A 23,684-nucleotide genomic window follows, 5' to 3' on the forward strand; every position below is an offset into this window, starting at 1 on the left:
GCGAGATTGTGGTACGACAATGCGATTTCCTTTGAATATCAGTACTCTGACTCATGGTATTCGTGTTGATCTTGCCAGTATGGTCCTAGCAAACTATCAAGGTTTCGTCTGTGTGATTGAAATCCGTTACTGATTACATCCTTGAGTTTCTGTAGTTCAGTGTCTTGTTTTGTTGCAGTCTGAAGTTATTTTAATTTTGCTTCGAATACTGCAAGTGAGCTTGTGAGTAAGTGTACTTGGCAGTTCACTTCCTTTTCCATGTCACTTTCCTATTGGCTTGGAAAATTAGTACTGGATAGCGCATCGGCAACAATGAGCTGTTTCCCTGGCACATGCACTAGTGTATATCTGTACTTCTGTAGACGGAGTAGAAAGCGTGGTGGTGCTTTGAAAAGTGGTTTCTTAGCGATTGTTTCTAATGGTTTGTGGTCCGATTCTAACTGAAATCTCTCCCATACACGTACATATGAAATTTTTCACATGCAAAAATGGCTGCCAAAGCCTCCTTTTCTATTTGCGCATAGTTTTGTTCACATGGGGTCAATGCCCTTGAAGCAAATGCAATCGGATGATTTTCTTGAAGTAATGCTGCTCTGACTGTCTTTGGATGCATCAGCTGTAACAGTTAACTGTGTGGATCATACTAACTAACTAAGCACTGGTGTTTCTGTTAATTTTGACTTGAGAATTTCTGTTGCTTTCTTGTGCGGTTCATCCCAATGCCAACTAGTGTCTTTCTGTAGTTATTCACGTAGTGGCGCGCTTATTTGAGACAGGTTTGGTATAAATTTGCCAAAATACTGTATCATGCCCATGAATCTCATTAGCGAATGTTTGTCTTGTGGGCGTGGCATTTTGATAATTGCCTCCACCTTCGCAGGGTTGGGTTTGACGCCTTGTTGTGTTAGCAGTAGACCCACATACACTACTTCTGTTGCACCAACGACGCATTTCGTTTGTTTTAGACGTATTTCAATTTTACAAAGAGGATCAAGAACTTTTAAAAGTCCCTCATTGTGTTCTTCCTTTGTTTTTGTGTATACTAAGATATCATCTACTGAGTTGCAGCAACCTTCTAGACCTTCTAAATGTTGTGCTAAAATTTTCTGGAAGACTTCTGAGGCACTTGAGATCCCAAATGGTAATCTGTTGAATCTTTAACGACCAAAACATAGGCTTGAACTTTCTATGTCCAGTTTTATTTGCCAAAATGAACTAGAGGCATCCAACACAGAGAAATATTGTGCACCTGCTAACTTTGCACTAATTTCATTAGTGGAATTACCCAGTCAGTGGGTTCATCCACGCTACTGATGATGTCCTGTTGTTGCTATCTGGACAACTCATCCTTGAGATGCGGTTTCAATGATTCTGACATTTTTCTAGGAGGATATATGATTGGCACTGCAAGTTAATGATGAACTGGTGTTTTGAGACATCCAATCCCGTGAAATAGATCTTTATATTCTTCAAGAATTGATTGTGATTCACTAGTGGGCTTTGTGCCACACTTTGGTTGTATGTCGTCATTTATGTTGTGAATATGCTTCAGTATGAATTCAACTTGGTAGTCACATGATTTATGCGTACCTTGCAGCATACATTTTCCACGGACTTTGATTTTTGATCCATTATATGTTGATAACTTGATGTTGGCCTTGGACAGTGGAGGAGCTTTACGTACTATATGTAGTATGGTACCCCCTTGTTTGGGCTCCAGAATCTATTTTGAATGAGATTTTGTCATGTTTGGGACAAATTGGTAATGTAACATTCCACTGTGATTCTCCTACATTATAATGTAGTCGGTTTTGACTATATTGTTCCAATAAAGAGTTGTTGTATTTCATCATATTCGTCATCTTGTTCTACTGTGTGTACTTGTTTTTCACGTTTGGTCGTACTATTGCATTGTTTGGGGTTTGATGATCGGCAAACACGTTGATAATGATTCATTTTGCCACATCTGTGACATTTTTTCCTATACGCTGGACATTGTTTTGCTGGGTGTTGCATCCCACAATTTCCACAGTTATTCTGCTGATCAGAATTTGATGTATGTTTAGACCCCGTCGATTTCTTGGGCCTGACTACACGGCGACTGTTGACCCTATTCACACTTACAGCACTAGCACTGGCGCCTGTATTTATCATTGTCTCGAGATGCGACTTTGATAGTTCTGATGCACGGCAAATATCAAAAGCTTTGACTAAATCCAGTCTCTCTCTTATCTGATTTGACCTAATACTTTGTACTATACGGTCTTTGATCAACGAATTAGACAGTGTTCCGTACTCACATGTTTTCACTTAGTTCCAAAGATCAGTCAGAAAATTGTCGAAAGTTTCACCTTCTAGCTGTGTTCTTGAATTAAACACTTGGCGTTTGAATGTCACATTCTTTTGTGAAGAACAGAATGCTTCAAATTTGCTTACCAGCGGATCATATTTATTTTTTTCTGCTTGTGTGAACGTGAAGGTTTGGTAAATTTCCATGGCTTCCTCGCCAATACAGTGGAGTAGCATGGCGCATTGTAGGTCCTCGCCCTTTGACTTGAGATCTGTGGCCGTTTGATACCATTCGAATTGCTGCTTCCACTTTCTCCAGTTCTCAGCAACGTTAACTTCTAATTTAAGAGGTTTAGGTGGACGGAGGCCTTCCATATTCGCAGTAATCAGCGACTTCTGACACCATGTAAACTATAAATAACTCAGACAAGATGGTGTCCGGTTAGAAAGTGTCTTTATTGAGCATGTGCAGAACGAACACATAAATTATAAACCGTAGCTGGCGCTATAACACCATGACAGAGGGTGTATGACGTGATTGGTAGGACTACCGGTAATCGTTCATTTGCATAAATTAATATTCATGAACTCGACTTTTCAGTAAAATTGTGCCAAAATGCTTTTCGATAGCTTACATGATAGTTCTAATTGACGGATTCTATCATTACGAGCTGGAAAAAATAATCGAAAAACTGATGTAAAAATGTTTTTGAACAGACTCCAGCAAACTGTTTAAACTAGCCAGTGTTTTTCTTTAACGTGATCATAGAAAGTTCCGAAATTCATGGAGAATGCAGAAGCACGTTAACATTTCACTCTAGTACTATTGCTCAAAATTGCTCAAAATATTTAGTTACCTAATTAGTATGCATTTTGAGAAATCACTGTGTGTATGTATGCGTCAATAATGAACCGCACCGAACGCGATGATAAATCTGGCTGATCCACGGATAGTAATCTCTCACATTGACTACTTGTACAATACCTTATTTTTCACTAAAATCAGTGACAAAATTCGTTTTCCCATGATTTACATGGAATGTGTGAAAAAATAACTGAAAATACTAAATTCACAGTTTTGGGCGATCAGTTTTGCCTAAAACGTTAGTCAGCACGCACATTTCGTCAACAGAGGGCGCTGTGAAGTGGAGGAATGAGTGAAAAAACGTAACCTGCACTGTATTATTGTTGTGGTAAAAATGCCTCGTTATGCACATTTTTTCTGTGATTAATTGAATATGCAGCTAATAATCTAGCTGCAGTTCTGTAGCTCGCTTGGTTTCGCTGTCGGTTATTTTGTTCGTCGTGGTGTTAACGCGAAACCAGGGAGCTACAGTTCCATCCTATGCGAGTTACCATATTTTACCGACCTGAAATCAGGTCGGGCCGTAACAGCCGTTTTTTTTTTTTAGCATTTTCGCCTCAAGTTTCTACTTTTCTACTGTCGATGGGTCTCGAAACTATTTCATCAATTATTTTGAGGGCGATGGTCCGAAATTGGTCGATTTCGCGACGAAAACCGCGGAAAACTACAGCGAAATCCCCTCGTTTGCCGCCATCTTGAATAAGTTATCGTGACGTCACAAGGCGTCACAGTTTTCCCATTTCACGCAGTTTTCGTCGTGAAAACGACCAATTTCGGACCATCGCCCTCAAAATAATTGATGAAATAGTTTCGGGACCCATCGACAGTAGAAAAGTAGAAACTTGAGGCGAAAATAATAAAAAAAAACGGCTGTTACGGCCCGACCTGATTTCAGGTCGGTAAAATATGGTAACTCGCATAGGATGGAACTGTAGCTCCCTGGTTTCGCGTTAACACCACGACGAACAAAATAACCGACAGCGAAACCAAGCGAGCTACAGAACTGCAGCTACTAATAATCCGTCAATATTGTGGTTGATAATACCATGTAACCGTTGTGAAGTTACTTATACAAATATCTGCTGTAACTGTAACAGGATTTTATTCATAACTGTCCAATGATTCTCTCCAAGCAACCGCATCGCATCAGGTGTCCTGTTGCCATGACAACCTATTTTATGCGAAAATAATCTTAAATTAATGAAAAAATGAATGAATGGGTGCAATAGGAAGTTTACGTTTCATATTATATCATTTTTGTTTGCAGTTTCACTTTTCTTGTGCTGTCCTGTGTCCTCATGGAATAGTGTACTTGATAATTCAATATAACAGAGAAATCGTTCAGATAGTGATAGAAGTGTCATCCTTGGTACAGTCAATCTTTGGGGTCACACTTTAAGAAAAATGTGTTTGCCAAAAAATATTTTCAAAATGGCTGCCAAATTCAAGATGGCCGCCTGGTGATAATAATCTCACTTTATATCTGCATTATATTTGTAATAAATAATTTTATAATGTGTTCATAATGTTAAAACTGACCAAACATTGGATGAATAAATATTTGTGAACTCATATAATGATTTCAAGATTTTTTCAATATTTAAGATGGTTAACCATCATTTGCGGCTATTTACTGCATGTATTCTTCCATTTAGTTTCCTTAACTGGTTTAGACGTATTAGTCATGTATTTGCATCGTTTTTTCTTTGCATTTTAGACCTAATTTGAAGCAATGGCAAGCACAAGTAATACAAGTAGTATGTGTAGAACAGGCTGGTCAAAATGTCTCTGTCAAGAAGTGCCAAGAGAAGCATTGAGGAAACCAAAAAAAGAGCAACTTGATTCGGACACATCAGGCTACAAGACGCTTGCAAAGAATATACCAATTTTTCACAGTCTCAATTCATCTCCTATTCCTATTAATCCCCTAAGACTGGATGATGGTGGTGGAATAGAAAAAACAATATCATGAAAGCTGTAGATTGAAGTTTAAAGATACTAAATTGGAGAGAGCTAAACAGAAAGCTGATACACAGAAAAGAAAACCATTTCAAGAAATGCTTGATGCAACCAGTAGGGAACGAGTTAAAAAGAGTTTTATTTGTGAAAAGACATAAAAGCAAACCTTAGTCAGATAGAAACCACTCAAGCATGCAAAAACCTGGAGGATATGGCCCATGAACTAAATGATGTTAAGCTTCTAAAGAGAGTTTGTGTCGACCCTATTGCTTGAGAGCTAAAATATCATCCAAGGTGTTTAGCAGGCATTCATAACAAGGTAAGATCATTGAATCACCAAGAACAAGAAGAACAGCTTACAGTGAACAAAGACGTATATCCAGTTGCATTTTCAGAACTAGTAACATTTATTCATGAAGCAAAACTGTCATCTGATAAACAATCTTCTGTATTTTGTTTGGCAGAATTGTCAAATTTGTATTCTCAACGACTGTTGCAGCTGGGTGTTGAGCAACCATCAATAAATGTATCCAGACTCAAAGAGTGACTCCTGCACCACATTCCTGGATTAGAAGCATACAGAAGAGGCCGAGATACTTTGCTTGCATTCAATGTGGATATTGGACCAGTTTTAGCCAAAGCAAGTGAGTATGATGATGCACAGATTCTAAGAAAGCAAATGCTACAATGTAGAGCTAGCTTCTAGGGCAACTTTGATGCCGATTATGTGGACGATTCTGTTCCACAGCAACTATTGCAATTTGTTGCAAGTCTTTCACATGGAACAGATATTAAGTCATTGATGGAATTTGGTGCATCTAAAGCCGATATTGCTCCTTCTCATTTACTACAGTTCAATTGTTCTAAAACATACAAAGAAAGTGCAATTTTTCCACAGGCAAAGCGGGAACCTGCTTTCCCTGTCTATATAAGACTCTCTGTATACTCAAAGACTAGGAAAGAACAGTTAGTGAACACACTTTATGAACATGGAATAAGTATTTCATATGACCGGGTTCTACAAATTTCGAATCAACTAGGTGAAGCAGTGGTGTCCAAATATGCTGAAAGCGTGGTTGTGTGTCCCTCAAAGCTGAGGAAGGGTATCTTCACAATATCAGCTTATGATAATGTTGACCACAACACCTCTGCAACAACTACCATGTCATCTTTTCATTGAACAAACATATCCGTATTTCAACACCAGACACGAACTGGCACAACCCAGGAAAAACTGGTATTGAAAAATAACATCAAGAAAATACCTAACCTAATACCATCATACACTAATGTAAGACCTAGTGATACTAAACCTATGCCACTGGCTTCCCCTGTGCCTCTTTTGCCAGAACCATCAACAGTGTGCATAAAACAAGAGTACAAATGGTTGGAAAAAGTTCACCACACTGAAATATTTGAAAATACTGTGAAAATTACTTGGTCAGCTCATCATGCAGCCCAGACAAGAAATAATGCATTTGAAGTTGGTATCTCAGTACTTCTTCCACTTCTCAGAGATAGTGCACATGATATTGCTACCATCGAGCATGCAATGGGTAAAGTTAAAGAAGCCATCACATACCTAAATCCCTATCAAACCCCTGTGATAACAGCTGACCAGCCACTCTTTGCTTTAGCAAAGCAAATTCAATGGGCATGGCCAACAGAGTATGGCAACTATGTTGTCATGTTTGGAGATTTACATGTAGAAATGGCTGCTCTCAAGATGATTGGCAACATTCTAAAAAACAGTGGTTGGACAGTTGCCATTGAAGAATCTGGAGTCACCTCTTCCGGGACAGCTGATTCATTTCTTGTTGCTCACCATATTGCCAAAACACTCAGAGCCCATCAAATTACAGCTTGTGTACTGTATAATTTTATGATAGCAGTATTTGCGAAAGAGAAAAAAGATAATATAGACGATTCTGAGGATTTTGAAGAGTGGCGTCAATCCAGATGTACAACACACCAATCCTTCAAATACTGGGATATGGTTCTTCAGATAGAGCTGTTGATATTAGTTTTTATCCGTACACTACGTGAAGGCAACTTTGATAAATACAAGAGGGCATTAGCAAATTTGATCCCGCTATTTTTTTCAATTGACAATATTTACTACTCTAGATGGCTGAGAGTTCATCTGGATGACATGGTCGCAATGAAAGATACACACCCAGATGTTGAAGCAGAATTTGTGATCCACAAATCAGACAGAGCTTTCTCTGGAATAGGACCAGGCGCACGAACATAACAATGCTCTTGTTAACACTGTACAGTACTCTCTCGTTTACCGAGTTGGCAAACACAATGGCATGCACAATCTTCGGCGTTTGTTTTCTTTTCCCCGTAGTTTACATCTCTTATAGTTTGGCGTGTGATCCAATAACGGACTGGAAAGCAACCCCCGGGAAGCAACCACGTTTCTCAATCGTGCGACATGGGCCATTATTATAGTGTACGGGACGATACTTGACAAATTCCCGGCGAATTTCGGTGGTGCTGAGTCGTGGCCTGACTTATACGATGCAACAATCCAAATATCATGTGTCATAAGAGGTAAGGTCAGAATAATGTCTTTGTATTTTTAAAGTGACCATATGTTGTTATAGTGCTGCTATCACACATCACATGCAACAAATGTATTGTTCTCGGGTTGTATATGTCGCCGCACATATCAAAACGACGACTACTGTCTTTTTGAGACACATTGCCACCTGGCACATCTGTGAGGTAAATAATAATAATCACATACATAATATTATTACTTACAGTAGATACACATTTCATATATATATATATATATTTGTTATCTCATAATTATTTACATTTTATTGTTCATTCGCATCAATATCCCAGAGTGGATTCGATTACAATAAAAATACTATCCCATATATTTTTATGTTTCACATATTTTCAAAATGGCAATGCATCTGTAATTAACATCACTGTTCACTGCGATCAGATACCAGCGATAATTGCAAAAACAAAGATCAGTTTCCTTGAATGTGCCGACTCAGACGTGTTGAATAAATGGAGCACCTCCCTGTATCAATGAAATTGTCTTTGGCACGGTCCCACTGATAGAGGATAGAGGAACTGTGTCTTTAGTAACAATTTGACGTTAACGTTTTTTATAATAACAAATTTGAATAATACTCTGGAGCAAAATGTTCATATACAGGGACTGAGATGAAGAACATGTTTACGACACATTGTGATTGTGGATACCTAAATACTAGATGACTGATGAGTAGTTGTCACGAAATATAAGAAAAAAATCGTAAAAATGAATTTCTAAATTTTAGTTTTATCCTCTGAAGTGCTTTTTCGTACTGAGTAAAAAAAAGTTGATGACTTGCGTCAAAATAATTATTTATGTAGTGATTTTACAAATTCCAATAGATGAAATGACTGATAACTATAATTACCAGTACAAAACACCAAGGCATTCGTAAATATTTTTAAAACTACAATCGATCACAGATACGTTTTCTATAGCGGTATGGTTCCTGGGATTTACCATACATGGCAATACACAGATGTGTAGCAATATAACGTTGTACATTTCAAGTCTTGTAGGAATTTCTTCTTCTTTTTTTTTGCAAATATTCCCCGAATTAGTTCATTCTGTTTCGCCTGTATATTTTCGACAGTCTTAGTAACATTCTTCATTTCTTTCTTTAAATCTTTCATATCAGCTCTCCCAGTCCAGGGTTCAATTCCACGTCACCGGACAGAAACAACAATCGAGAAATAAGGGGATTGGTAACTGATTTTAAATATATTGTCTGTTAATGTTACATGGTGATTGGTCTAAACTGCTCCAATAAATAATGACCTCCAAGATTGTTGATGTAAAAAAACAAAACAATCGTCATCCTCCATACCTATTACTGGTTGAAGCTTTCATAGTTATCTGATACTAATAAAATTCAATTTAGTGGCATAAATGACTAAAGAAATAAAGAACTTCACAGAGAGACAAATGGACTGGGTTAGCATGCCAGTGACGTCACTTATCAAATACGTTATTTCCATTTGTCAGACGACATTTTTTTAATTCACGTTTTTCCTATCTTTTTACATTATGGAGACGTCGTAGAAGTTTGTTCTCGTTTTCTCATCACCAAAAACACCGAATCCCATAATTGTCAAGAGGGTAATTCCTAAATGAGAGGGCTAAGTTACATTATGGCAGTCTAACCGCGGAAATAAATGCCGTAATTCATTCCTCTTGTTAAACTTTAGAGAATAGAGCGTGGACAATCGCGTGGGACGATTAGAATGTTTCTCATTGTTGCGTCTTTGTATTTTCTCTTTTCACCATGAACCCAGAGAGAGAGTCTTCTCAAGGTTTCAATTATTCGTGGCTATCTTTCTGGTAGAGACAAGTGAATATTTAAAATGTTACAATGAAAATACTAATAACATTGGGATCTAATATCTTGCCGTTTTCCCCAAGTTCTGGATTTAAAAAAACAAATAATAACATAAATTGCATGTGACGATAAAAGTTATACCGTTGTATTTTAACAGTTTAGAATATATCGTTATTGGTTGTGTCTTTTCACCGATAGTCTATCCAAGCATATATAGCATAAGACTCTGTATCTGCGGAAATAACGGCACACAACTCAATGAGTCTAGAAATAACGACTGTATTACCCCATGTTTGCACTGCTCAGCTTTAACTGAGAAAATAAAAAATGACTTGTGGTTTTCGTAAATAACATAGCAAAATAAAAACTCTTCAAATTAACAAAACTGTACATAATGAGTATTTCATACTTATGCTATATATGCTGGGATAGACTATCAGTGAAAAGATGGATGGTTGGATAACCGTAATAGGTAATTGTGTAAACATGACTGTTGGGGACTAAGCAAATATTCAAACAAATATGAAAAAAAATACAAAAGTGACCCTTCCTTGCCGATAATAGTGTTTCCATTATTGATGTACGCGAAGTTCTTGATTGTTACCATAGTATTTTCGCTGCGCGATTCACAAAGTAATACTTCGTCAGCCTAATAGGACGTCGTCCAGGCTCACCCCTGAAACAAAAAACACTCTGTTAATAACTCTTACATCATGGCTTCTCATGCCAAAACGTTTTCAACAAAACAAATGTGTAACGCCACCAGATAAAAAATTGAAAGTTTCATTAAATACGCCATGGTGGCATACAAGTATTAATCTTACCATTCGTTCCACTTTAATTGCATATATATTGTCAACCGGGCATATCACTGTCCGAAAGAGGCCGACTGCCACATGGGAATGAATAATGTGCCACGAGCTTGGTCTCATCTCAACTTCGCACATACCTTGTTCATTAATTTTGTAAAGCCATTTTGAGTGCTTGTTTCCCATCCCAACTTTGGGAAAGGACATCAATTGTCTCAGTATTGGGACATTTTCAGCTAGGGTTGAACCTCGCATAATGTACTAATGCTGTCAAAAGCATCTTTATCCACTGAAATGTAGATCTCTGAGCATCCAGCTTCTGGGCAGCATCACTACTGATGCTCCAGTCGTAATTTACTGTTGCTGTCAAACGCGACCCCATTCACTGAAATGTAGATCTCACATAGCTTTAAGCTCCTGGAAAAGCATAAATATTGATGATCTTGTCGTCGTTGACTGTTGCTGTCAAAAGCAACCCCATCCACTGAAATGTAGAACTCAGAGGTTCAAGCTCCTGGACAGCATCACTACTGTTGCTCCAGTCGCAATTTACTGTTGCTGTCAAAAAAAGCAAACATATCCACTGAAATGTGGATCCCACAGGGCATCAAGCTCCTGGAAGGCATCAAAACTGAATACTACAATCGTTGTAAACAACATGTTTACTAAGCCCATCGGCTAGAACATTCTGCCCCAGGGGCGCACACCTTGGGCATACCAGCGTATATGCTATCGCATAAATCAAATTGCATAACACTATATCCCGTAACTCAGGCACTCCACTTTCGACTCTCGCAATCTTCGCCACGATCTAGTCATTTGTGCACAATTGCACGTTTAAGCCTTCAAAACTTTCACTGTTTCATAATAACATACGGTGAACTGCAACGAGTTCCTTCCAGGTTGAACTTCCAACGTGTCCTTATAGAGACCACTTACCTTCTTGGCCAATATACCTTCCATAGCCAATTGAGGACGTGCCAGTATAAAAACACACACGGTGTATGAAAAAACACCTTCAAAGTATTTACTGTTACATACAATCCTCACTACTTCCTGGTTATCCGCATATCCACTGAAATATGGATCCCGCAGGGCATCAAAGCTCCTGGAAAGCATCATTACTGATACTCCTTCTGTAATTTACTGTTGCTGTCAAAAAGCAAACATATCCACTGAAATGTGGATCCCACAGGGCATCAAGCTCATTGAAAACATCAAAACCAAATACTACAATCGTTGTAAACAACATGTTTACTAAGCCCATTGGCTAGAGCATTCTGCCCCAGAGGCGCACACCTTGCATAGCAGCGTATATGCTATCGCATAAATCAAATTGCATAACGCTATATCCTGTAACTCAGGTACTCTACTTTAGACTCTCGCCATCTTCGCCACGATCTAGTTATTTGTGCACAATTGCACGTTTAAGCCTTCAAAACTTGACTGTTTCATAATAATATACGGTGAACTGCAACGAGTTCCTTCTAGGTTGAACTTCCAACGTGTCCTTATAGAGACCACTTACCTTCTTGATCAATACATCTGCCATGGCCAATTGAGGACGTGTCAGTATAAAAAACACACACGGTGTATGACCTAAGTATTTACTGTTACATGCAATCCTCACCACTGGTTATCCGCTCAAATCTTTCCTAATAACAAACAGTGAGCTTCAACGAGTGCTCGCCAGGTTGAACTTTCAACAATGCTATACAGAACACTTACCACATACACTTTTACCTTCTTGTTTAACATTATAAACCACCATGGCCGTCATGGCCGTCATGTACGGAAGCATGGCGTAGTCCCATTCATGCGCATTAAATTACTAACTCGCTTATCTAACATGATGAAAACAGGCACAAATATACCTATTGTGGAATTACAGTGTTTTACTGATTCCTTCAAACATGCACGGTTTGAAATAGCTCTAGATTTGAATAAATCGTTACCAGCTTTAATTTCATCGATACGTTGATGCAAGCTCACCAAAAACCAAGTCACACACACGCAACTGACCAACAACTTACCTTCGCTTTGGTATTTTTGTGAAGAAACATGGCGCGATGGAAATGCCAATTTCCAAAGTAAAACGCCTTGGATACACAATACCTACGACCGTAACTAGAATCTTGGGAGAATCCAAAATAGCCCTGATTTTTCCACACGAACGAACAATTGTCAAGCGAGAGACGCGTCTTAACAACGAACGTTGAATTTGAACAAGAACAAAAAAAAATAACGTTTCTACAATCTAACACCAGTCAACGTTTACCTGCCTTATTATATCGACAATCAACGAACAACGTGGGAGAATACATATTTCTTCAGTACTCCAAGATCGAATTATCAATTCCGATTGACGCAAATACATACCGTGGAGAAGTAGCCATAACCGGCATACACGTCCAACAGTTTAGACCAAGTGGTTGTCACTTTACAAACAAATTACCAAACTCTAAACCTGCTCACAAGAGTCCCTGGCAAAGGGACGCAAATCTCAAAATAGTAAGTCAGCCAAATAGAGTGACTGTAACACCACTCACATCGTACAACTCAATGCATACAGGAATTTTTTTTTTTTTTTTTTTTTGCCGCGACAATTGGGATGCTACCTCACAAAAAACGAACAATCAAGATCAGCATAAGTGTTTAAATAGTTACAATAAAGAGTTACTTAACTTAATGTTCGACATCTTTGGATTGGAGAACACGTAACGAATACGGCACGTGAAAGATGCTCATGGTTTCTTTGAATTCTCCGCTCTCGAAACAGTACTCGATGCCATTTGTAAGCAATCTTGCTGTGGTGCCGGATATGATGCCAACGAGGCTGCATAGTAAATAAAATTAATATTGCAGTCTGTTTCTTCTCGGCTTCAGAATGTTTCTTGCCTGCTTTTCAGCCGCCCAAAACATAGGCCGAAATGTACGTCTTGTATGTTTTGACATCTCGTCCAAGGTCTTCCCAATCGACTAACCGAAGTGAACGTTGTCGTGCATTCCCGACACTACTGGATCTGCTAGTTCTATCAACCGTCTTTTCTACTTGCACTTGAAAAAACCTAGTCGTGATGTTAAAGTTTTACTGCTGGGCTGATAGTGCCGTACTGTCTGATTCATGATGATTCACACGAGAAGCACAGGAATGAACAAAGTGTGACTAAAAAAGGAAACCGCCGAAAACTGCACTGTAGCGAGACTGGCCTAGATTGACATTCAACCTTCTGTCCTCCACTTAAATACCCTCGTCACATGACCCCACATACCATACCCGTCTGTTTGGCATCTCGCACAGACAATAGTTACCCGCTATACTGCGAAACGCGGTTAACTATATTTCTCGAAACAATTCTATTAAATTTTCCGGTTTCCTTTGCTGTCTGATGTTATTTTCCACAAAATTTATGTTTGATATGCTTATTGATTTTTATTGATTTTATAGAAATCTTGCATATTTTTCGAGTTACGAAACTTTGTTTACATTATCGTTTTCTACAATATCGTCTGCTCGATATATAATTTTAGATTTGTAATGTTTTTGAACTTTCTTGGTGTTTTACTGTTATATAAAGAGTGTTGCTATTTGGAATGACATCAAGTCATTCATAACCCATTTAGGAGACATTTTTTTATGATTATTGCCTCATTTTCTGAAAAACGATTCTGTTTGTTACAAATATTTACATGGTCAATCAAGTTTTATTAATCATTTTTATCCTAATATTTTAGTTCACATTTTTATACTCCTATTTTATTTCTATAATAGGAGTGGTTTGAATAGCATTTCTTCCACGTTTTGTGATTTATTTTCTAAAGTTTTAAGTTTATGTCCTTTCAGGGTGAGTCTTTGTACATTGCAAAATCCTATTTTATTTAATGAAATATCTGTATACATTTATTAAGAATACGTTTATTGTACTTGTATATACATCTAGTTTATTTATTTATTCGGTATATCTCGTCTCGTTTATATTTCCATCGATGTACATTTACTTACATTTTTTTATTGTATTTACATATATTTTTTGATTTCTTCATACATGTTTTGTTTTGTTTACATGTGAATCCTTGAACAAAGAATGCAATACATGTGATGTGTATTTTTCTGCGTTACAGAAGCAATATTTGTTTTCCCCCGGTGTGAAGCTCACTTAACGCCCTACAGTCTGATGCTGTCCCTGATAGGAAATACGCGGAAAGCACACCCTTGACTAAGCCAGTAATGGCGTACTGTTGATATTATTGCTAAAAATGATTCGTTTATTTCCGTTATCGTGCCAACTTGCCACTTTAAACCGAGGCTCCTCAATCCCCGAGATTGCATCACGATATCATGGGATACAATTGTTCTTCTTGTTAATTTATAATATTTTAACTCCGTCTATTGTGTTCTGTTGTCCTTTTAATCCACTAAAAATTAAAGTGAAAATTAATCCACTAATGAACGTCTTTGGGTTTGTTTAATTTATATTTTGTGAATAGATTGCTTATTGCTGTTCATGGTGATTGTGGAAGAAATGGCGTCACGGGCCTAACTTTTTAGATACTAGTAAACGTGATAGTACTGTATGCGGATTATGGAGTTAATACCGATATGGTATAGGTGTGTACCACGCACTGTGAAACCCAGAGCCCTTTTTAGACCAATTTGAACCAAAAATGTATACCCAATCTTAGACCAAACAGTTGCCAGACAGACACCATTTTACATCAAAGTACGGTCTTGGCATATTAAAAGTAGACCTAAATTATCTTAATAAATACATATACTTTGTACTGAACCTTACAAGTATGCATTGCATTCTGGGTGCATTCCATCAAAACTACATATATCTGAACGCAATCAAAGGTCAAAGGGGACACACACGGCACAATATATTTATCAAACACATTTGGAAAATCCAGAAAATGACACGAAATGCAAAAATAAAAGTTAAAATAGTATTTTAAAAAATAAACCTCTTTTTAGACCCATGGCCATTTAGCAATCACTCAATCATTGTAGGCCAGTGGAAGTATAGATTGATGTGGGAACCCAAATCTGTTGACAAGACCGTGGGAAAATGGGTAGAAGTTGAGTCACATGTCATTTCTGAGAAAAACATTTTGTTTCGAACAAACTTTTCAATAAGTCTCCCGATGACAAGGGCGCTTAGATGATGTAGTAGATAAATGAAAAAAACGACGTTTTAATCATCAACGTAAATAATGTGTTTGAGACATTTATATATCCATTTGATTTAATCGCCATGCTGTGGCGTTTTTGATGTCGACGCCCTCTATAGGGCTGAAAGGACGTCCGCTACTCTTCTCACCTGAAGTCGTCCATCAATATAAACACTGTCTTTGAGAAATATCATGTACTACCGGTAGTATATTCTAGGAAGCGTTTCTGTGGCACTGAATAACGTAAGGGTGAACACAATGTCGTTCGACGAATGTCACGTGACGGTTGTGTAGTCGATTATCGGATAGAATATACTAGTAGGCCTTCCAGTGGCGGCGGCACGGGGGCGTCGCCCCTCGAAAATCAAGCTGAAAACCTTTGTGTCAGCAAAATTTGCCTCTCAAAATGCAGGAAATAGCGTGCCGCCGCCTCAACCTTCACACATTTTACGTCGTCATTACGTTTTGCGTTCGTGGGCGAGTGCAGTAACTGGTTGACAAGAGCCGGTCATTCTCGCCCAAAAAATAAAACAACCCTGTTGTTCGCTGCTTCGCTATCAAATATAAGTAACATGTAAGTGATGATGTTAATAAGACAAATTATGGGCAATGTTGTAACAGCAGATCATGTCTAGTGCTGATCAGTGAACGGTATTTGTTTAATATCAGACATATTTTTTTTGGTATGCAGGTTGACAAAAATGAAAATAAATGACGTCACAGCACGAGGACATATACTAAATCTCTCAATAGCATTCTTTTTATTGATGACGTACATATGAAAGTCTGTCAATAGAGGTCGCGATCTGAGTATTACAAGTACCAGAGAATTATTTACAAACAACTTGATATTTACAATATTAAAACATGTCGACAATTTGTTTTTACAAATTCAAATAATATTTACAAATGTCACCACTACTCTAATATTCAAGTTATATTCAGCTGCATATTCACGGTATTTAAGATAAATGATATTAATAGGAAAATAACATTATGGCCAAGATATGTCGACATAGTGCCTGAATAACACCCGTCTACGACTTGTATGTGCTTGGATTCTACGTTCGGTGAACAACTTTGCTCTCCGACTGGGGGCGCTGCGGTAATGTTACATAACACCCCTAAGTCACTCCAGTGTTCCTCGTCAGCAACGAATGCAGCTGTCTGTATATTGATTTCATCTGGTTCTAACTCCCCAGCGTCGTTCATTCTTAACAATATGATGTATTCAGTTCCATTGTCAACGAGGGTCCTTGAACATGACGTCAGATACCCCATATTTGTTATATTCACATACTTTCGTATGGTTGTCCCTGCATACAAGGAAGAAAACGGTAATTTTGTTATGAACGTATTAAAGCGGGAGTCAAATGGCCATAACGTGTAAATGTTTACAAACAAGCGTCTACCCATGAGCCTTTGCGTTTTTAGTGTGTGTTGTTATCATCGCTTGGGACTCAATTCCCGCGCGTGCGCAGGTGACGACCCTCCCGCTTTAAACCGATGAATAAACATTTTACATTATCCTTTTACTGACAACAATGTTACGACGACTCTGAACCATGACCCTACTAGTGACCAACAAGACTCGGACAAGTCTGTGAAAACAGCACTTGTACGGAGACGGAAAAATATAGAATGTAATACACACCTCTAAAGATGCAATCTGTCTCAAACTCTGCAACGTACGCTTCTGGGAAAGAAGTCGGATGTTCTGGTATTGGAAACAGGTTTGTCACTACACCGTTGACAATGGTATCGGCTCGTGACGCTCTCTCTAGAAATGTTAATGAATTCCATGGATACGCTGGGCTACACCCAGGACAGAGGTGAATGAAAGAAGTAGTGATCACAAAACCGACAAGCAAATAATGAGTCATGATCTACTAACTACTGTGTGTGTCGCGTCCGGTCTGTCGCAATCAACCGCTCATATAACTTACAGGTCAGGCTGCCGTGTACGCCGCCGTTGAGTACTAATAATATGTTTTCCGCGGCGAGGGGACCACAAATAAGCCGTAGAGACGGTTAATACAGCAAGGTTCCACTCCGTACTACACTGATATAAATTATACCGGAAACACGACTACCAGAAAGAAGAAAGCAGCTGTCTCATACAAGTTTCTTGTATTTGTGTCTGTGCTATGCTTCACTGTCTTGTGACAAACACGTAAATGAGGTCACAATATCGTATTACTCTCAGTGAGGGCGCTATTTCAAAACATCATTACTCCCTTCTTTGAAGGTTGTGAGTTAATTACTGTAAAATCAACCAATTACCTAGGATTAATAGTAAGCGCTAATGGAAAATTCAAGGAAGGCCTAAAAAGCATAAAAAGAAAAGCTTTAAAGGCCTTATTTTCCTTAAAGGAAAAAACAGGCAAAAATCTAAGTATACCACTGTCACTCTCTCTGTTTGATAAACTAATCAGACCAATTCTCACATATGGTAGTGATGTATGGGGAGATGAAATTTCACTAAAATCACCAATTGAAGATGTACATATAAATTATCTTCGTTTTCTTTTGGGTACATCCCAAAACACTACAACAATGGGTTTATACGGCGAACTTGGACGTTACCCATTGGAGACTTTTATCGAAAAACAAATGATAAAATATTTTAATCGTATAAAGAACTCGTCAAATCCATTACTAAAACTAGCTTTCCAAGAAAATAAAGAAATTAATAGTAAATGGTACACCAATATAGATTCCCTTTTAAATAACATCAACCATTCTTACCTGATCGACAGCGATGAAACTCTAACTGCAAGACAATTAGGACAAATCAACAAAAATATACAAACATCATTCATATCAACTTGGAAAAGTGAATTACATAATGACAATCGATCAAAACAAAATGAAAAAAATAAATTAAGAACATACAGAGAATTAAAAAACAATTTTGCTTTCGAAACATACCTTGTTACCCTGAAAAACATTGATATGCGCGAAAATTTAACTAAATTCCGCCTCAGTGACCATAACTTGAAAATTGAGACTGGCAGACACAAAAGAATACCCCTTGCTAATAGATTATGCAACCTTTGTGATAAAAATGAAGTAGAAGATGAGTATCACCTCATGATGTCATGTAAAAGATATACCCCCGAAAGAAATGTCCTATTCAAAATAGCAAAAACCAAAATCCAAAACTTTAAAAATTTGCCGCTAAAGACTCAATTCATAGCCTTGCTAAACAACAGTGGCATAACACTCCCCGTAGCAAGGTACCTAAAGAAGTGTTTTGAAATAAGACAGCAACCCCAGTGACAACCTTCTCTCACTATTTAAGTTTTGCATTTTGTTTTCTATCTATCGTAGTATCATAATTTTATACTAGCTATTATCTGTAATGTATTAGCTTAGATTGTTTTTTTTGTTTTTTTTTTTATTATCTATTTTCTGTTTTGTAACCTTTTATTCCTTTTTAAACTTTTGTAACCATTGCCAATCCCTCCGGGGAATGTGTAAGTGTTAATAAAATTACTCCCTAATACTAAAATATGTTTGGATAATTAGAGTACTAGCACATTAGCATGTATGGCCCGGTAAGACTTAAAATACACCACGAATATTCACTTTTGAGATATAATTTTTGATATGTGTTGATTCTTGGATATTTCATCTTCGTCGTCCTGTACTTCGTTTAATAATTCGAACTTCCCAGTTTGCGTAAAAACGGCGAATTTCGCGATTTCCGCATCGAAAATGCCTTTTGCTTCATTATTTTCTGAGGGACGGCCGCTTGGGTATGTGCTCTGTAAATTGCAGCACATGGACCTAAAAAACGTTAGGTAATCAAACAAAAATTACGTTGTACTAAAGTCCAAAAAGTACGTTCAAGGTCTGCATTTTTTCGTACCATAAAAACGATTTACTACCTCGCTTATTGTGACACCCTCAAATCAACTGATTTCTATTCCCCTCAAGAGTCAAAATGGTATGTGCCTTCATTGTACGCCAGGACTCGAACAGTCTTTTTTTGCCTGGCGTGTTCATTTGCCTTCAATAACGTTTCAGTGGCTGTGGCTGTCCTACTCTGAGTCTTGCCGATAACATTTTGGTTCAAATTCACATAGCTGTCGACGAGAAAACTCATAACAATGTTTTTCCCCTTGATAGCCATACTGGACATGCTTACAACCACAGGGAGCCCAGGAACTATAATCACCTGTAGTACGCAGTCTATATGAGCGGGGGGGGGGGGTATCGGCTGGTATCTAGTGTAAGAAATAGACAAGGGCTGAAGCACAGGGCCCTGACGATCTATTCGTCTCATCGCATGGACGTCTATGGGACCGAGCGACTATGTCCCGGTACAGGACATTGTCCTTGCTCAAAATAATAGAAATTATAGAATTAAAACAGTTTAGTAATGTAAAGCAAGCATATGTTATTAAATTTAATCATCACGCTCCGAAACAACGAAAATCACTAATACTTGTTTCCGGCCGATCAGCTTGCACTATATATAAGTTAGCCTTGCTCAACTGGTTTGTAACCAGTCTTGTGATTGTTTGTTGACAAAATGCTGAACAGGCCACGCCTCCAACTAAATGGAGTCAATTTGTGTAGTTTTCTTGATTTGTTCTGCAGATATCGTAAAATGTAGGTAATGCTTTGGCGAAATTTGAAGGAGCAACTAATATTCTTCAACCTGGTATTTTTTTAGATTTTATTTTTCATTCTTTTCGTCCGTTTTTTCGAGTTTAAAAAATGTGAGCTGGCTCGAGCCTTCATCCCTTGTCTATTTCTTACACTAAATACCAGCCGATACCCCCCCCCCCCGCTCATAGAGACTGCGTACTACAGTTGATTATAGTTCCTGGGCTCCCTATGTTACAACTAGGGAAATTCACTCCCATTAAATTGCGTTCGCTAGGCAAATATTTATTTCCACTAAAGTACGTTCAAGATCTGCACTTTCTCATAGCATGAACACGGTTTTTACCTTTGATTACTAAAATCAAACTGAGGTAGCAGGTATTCATGATAAATTTTGGATTTGGTAAATAACCTATCTTGTTTTTGGCCTCGACCTTTTTCGCTCAAAGGGAAATGCTATAAGACTAGATTCTCAAGGACGCAGGTCGTTTGGATTGGACGATTTCTTTTTTGTTTCGAATTCGTTGTACGCCTAGAAACATAGCAACGTTGTTTTGGGGGAATATATAACATGCTCTGTTCCAATAAAGGATTTTCATATGCATAACAATACCTTACTGAAGCATTTCCTGTACTCTCTAAAATTTTAGGATGCCACTAGCCCAAGATGTACTTCTTGTTCAACACGTTGTTGAATAATATAATAATAATTGTTTATTGCATCTTTAGAAATATACATTTCTTTCAGTTTATAGCAATAGGAATATTAATCAATACAGAAAAATAAAATAAACTATAACAAGTTAGTAAGAATTTTGAAAAGTAAATAAAATATAATAAGTTCAAATCACATATAACACGTTGTTGAATGTTCGCGTCACTGTACGTAAAAACACATTCTCGAACTTGACAATTTTAAAGTTCAGACCATTAAGCAAATAGATGGAAATACCAGTTGCATAAATCATGAAGATTGACCATTCGATTGCTGACCGGGATAGCTGCATTTAGTGTTCTTTTCTATGCAATATAAAATTATATCGATGCTGTGGGCGGCGAAGGGTAACAGATTGTTTTGATTCAACGGCTCTCAAGGCACGGGCAACTGACATTTTCTGACTTTTTTTTTACTATTCTGACGTGTTCTGGGCTGTATATAACAGTCAGACACTGACAAGTAAGTGTTTGTGGCTGTTTCCATTGTAGGACATGAACGTGAAGCTATAATATAAGTTCATAACTAAATGGGTCCCGTATACGAAGTTTGCAAAAACCATTCAGTCTTTAAAAGTCACTTAGTTTATTACTAGGACGTATTCTGCTGTTACATTTATTATTTCCAACCGTTTGATATTTTCTAGAATGAAGGCAGCATTTACAGTTCATTCAAAGTTCAAAGTTGCGTTGGGATTACGTTGATACAGTGTAACAATGTCGGAGCTAATGCGCAAAGTAGCCAAAATAAAAAGCATGATTATTTGAACACAGCTATTACAAAACTGGTAGGAGGTAATACATTTGGAGCGAAAGCATTCAAAAATCAGTTTTTGGCTGTTGCAATGGCAGTGGTGGGCGAGGATTTTTTCCTAATCAGTGACGGTACGACCTACATGTCAAATATTCATTTTTGAGATTCTGATTTTTGGTATGTGTTCGTTCTCGGAAAGTTCAGCTTCGTCGTCCTGTACTTCATTTTAGTAATTTGAACTTCTCAGATTGCGTAAAAACGGAGAATTGCCTTGCCTTGGCTTAATTGTTTGCCAAGGAACGACCGATTAGGTACGTGCTCTGTAACTTGCAGCACATGAACCTAAAAACGTTATGTAATCAAAATCACAAGAAGTTGACTATCCCTGATACGGGTATTGCTAAATCGCCAGCTGTGAACTTTATCAGGATTCCCATATGAAGTTACACATCATTCTAGCAAGGAAAAATATTGATTAATTTTGTCATTTTTGTTAGTGTATCTTTAATTTTATTTATTAAAATATGTACACATTATAACTAATTGGGGTGGGAATTGCCAAGCCAATTTATAAAATTATATATAAACAAATATTTTCGTAAATAACACTGACCGTGAAATACCCCTTTGAGAAGTGTTACTGACGGAATATTTTATATTGCAATTTCTTTCAATTTTAATTAGTTGTATTGCAATGCATTAGTAATAATGTAAATATATATATATACTTTTCTTTATTTCATTGTTGAGACTGGGTTATATATTTGTTACGTACTATAGTTTATCTATATTGGAAAACGGTTATGGGGAGTATTAATTTTAATAAACAATATTCAACTATCCTTTGCAACACCAATAAGATCATAATGACAATGTAATGGGTCGTATTTTGGAACTCTTGCCAGAGCAACTGTACAAACCATGAAGGCAGATTAATAGCTTCTAAGGATGGTATTCCCAGAATAGCGTGAGTTGTTAAAGAAACATAAAACTTTAATTCTCAACAACGATGAAAGGAACAGTTACTGCGACAAAGCCCTATTCCCCGCAAGACCCACCCAATACTAAACCCACTTAACGCGAAACCCACTTAACGCAAAAGCCACTTACCGCGAAGCTGTTAGTTATAAATTTAAAAAGAATTATAAACAGCCTTGGTTTGACAGATCATGTAATGATCTGAAAAAAGATTTGATTATGGCCTCCGAATTATTCACAAAACGACCAAACAACAATTTTGACAAACAGAGATATTTTCATGTTAAAAAAACTTATAAACACACTATAAAAGATAAAAAAGAAAAATTCAAGCAGTCAGTGGTTAATGAACTTGAGAAAATGAATAAATCAAACCAAAATGAGTACTGGTAAATACTCAAAAATTTGCGTTCTCAAATTGATAATGATAAACCAGAGTTTTTTTTTTATTGTTTGTTTTAATACATGTGTTTATTCTTGTCTTGTTATTCTCTTTACCTTACTAATTAACTTATTAATAATAATAATAATAATAATAATAATAATAATAATAATAATAATAATAATAATAATAATAATAATAATAATAATAATAATAATATATATTATTATTATATTTTATTAGTATTATTATAACCTGACATGACTGTGTACTTACAGTATATTCGCTACATACCGCATTCGAAAATATAATAAAATGTCACTGGTATTAATATCCCGGACGATATTATAATAAATCAAATTGTCATTGCATAGTAATGAGCAATTTGGTGGCAACGAGCTTAAATGTCAATCTTAAAGTTACGCCGTCTCAGCTAAATAGCAGCCATTTAAAAAAGATTGTTATAAATGGGCAAGCTTTTATTCGGTGATTCCGCGATGGTGTAATGAAGATCGCGTTCAAGCAGCTGATGTTAAATATTAAAGCAACATTGAAACAATAATGTAATGGTAGTCACTCTCTGAAGGATGTGGTGACCCTGAATAGGTCCGTTTGTCTTGTGCTAGTGTTCGCTCAGTTAGTAAAGTGTGGGATCGAACGGGATTGATCGGTCCCGTAATTTTCAAGCACAACACGACAATGTACTTTCATAGTTTAGTTCATTAGTTTTGAATTCTTCAAGTTACGTTTTGCGTTCTTGGGC

The 23,684-nt window shown here is 37.3% G+C and overlaps 1 protein-coding gene across 1 annotated transcript; it reads right to left on the reverse strand.

The window, feature by feature from the left end:
- Nucleotides 1-16,209: 16,209 nt before the first annotated feature.
- LOC102802853 (uncharacterized) lies at nucleotides 16,210-17,621 on the reverse strand. Its single transcript, XM_006814637.3, has 2 exons — nucleotides 17,131-17,621; nucleotides 16,210-16,792 (listed from the first exon to the last, which is right to left on the reverse strand). The coding sequence occupies exons 1-2, from the start codon at nucleotides 17,357-17,359 to the stop codon at nucleotides 16,407-16,409; spliced, it is 615 nt and encodes a 204-aa protein (XP_006814700.2). The 5' UTR covers nucleotides 17,360-17,621; the 3' UTR covers nucleotides 16,210-16,406.
- Between the last annotated feature and the right edge of the window lie 6,063 nt (nucleotides 17,622-23,684).

The sequence above is a fragment of the Saccoglossus kowalevskii genome, chromosome 4, assembly GCF_978046115.1.
Source record: "Saccoglossus kowalevskii chromosome 4, keSacKowa6.1, whole genome shotgun sequence".
Taxonomy (NCBI): domain Eukaryota; kingdom Metazoa; phylum Hemichordata; class Enteropneusta; family Harrimaniidae; genus Saccoglossus; species Saccoglossus kowalevskii.

What these genes read in the sequence shown, in the direction of transcription:
- LOC102802853 (XM_006814637.3), bottom strand. Translation starts at nt 17,359, where the DNA reads ATGACTCATTATTTGCTTGTCGGTTTTGTGATCACTACTTCTTTCATT. An exon ending in GACAGATTGCATCTTTAGAG is followed by an intron (nt 16,793 to 17,130) that starts GTGTGTATTACA and finishes CCTTGTATGCAG; the next exon opens with GGACAACCATACGAAAGTAT.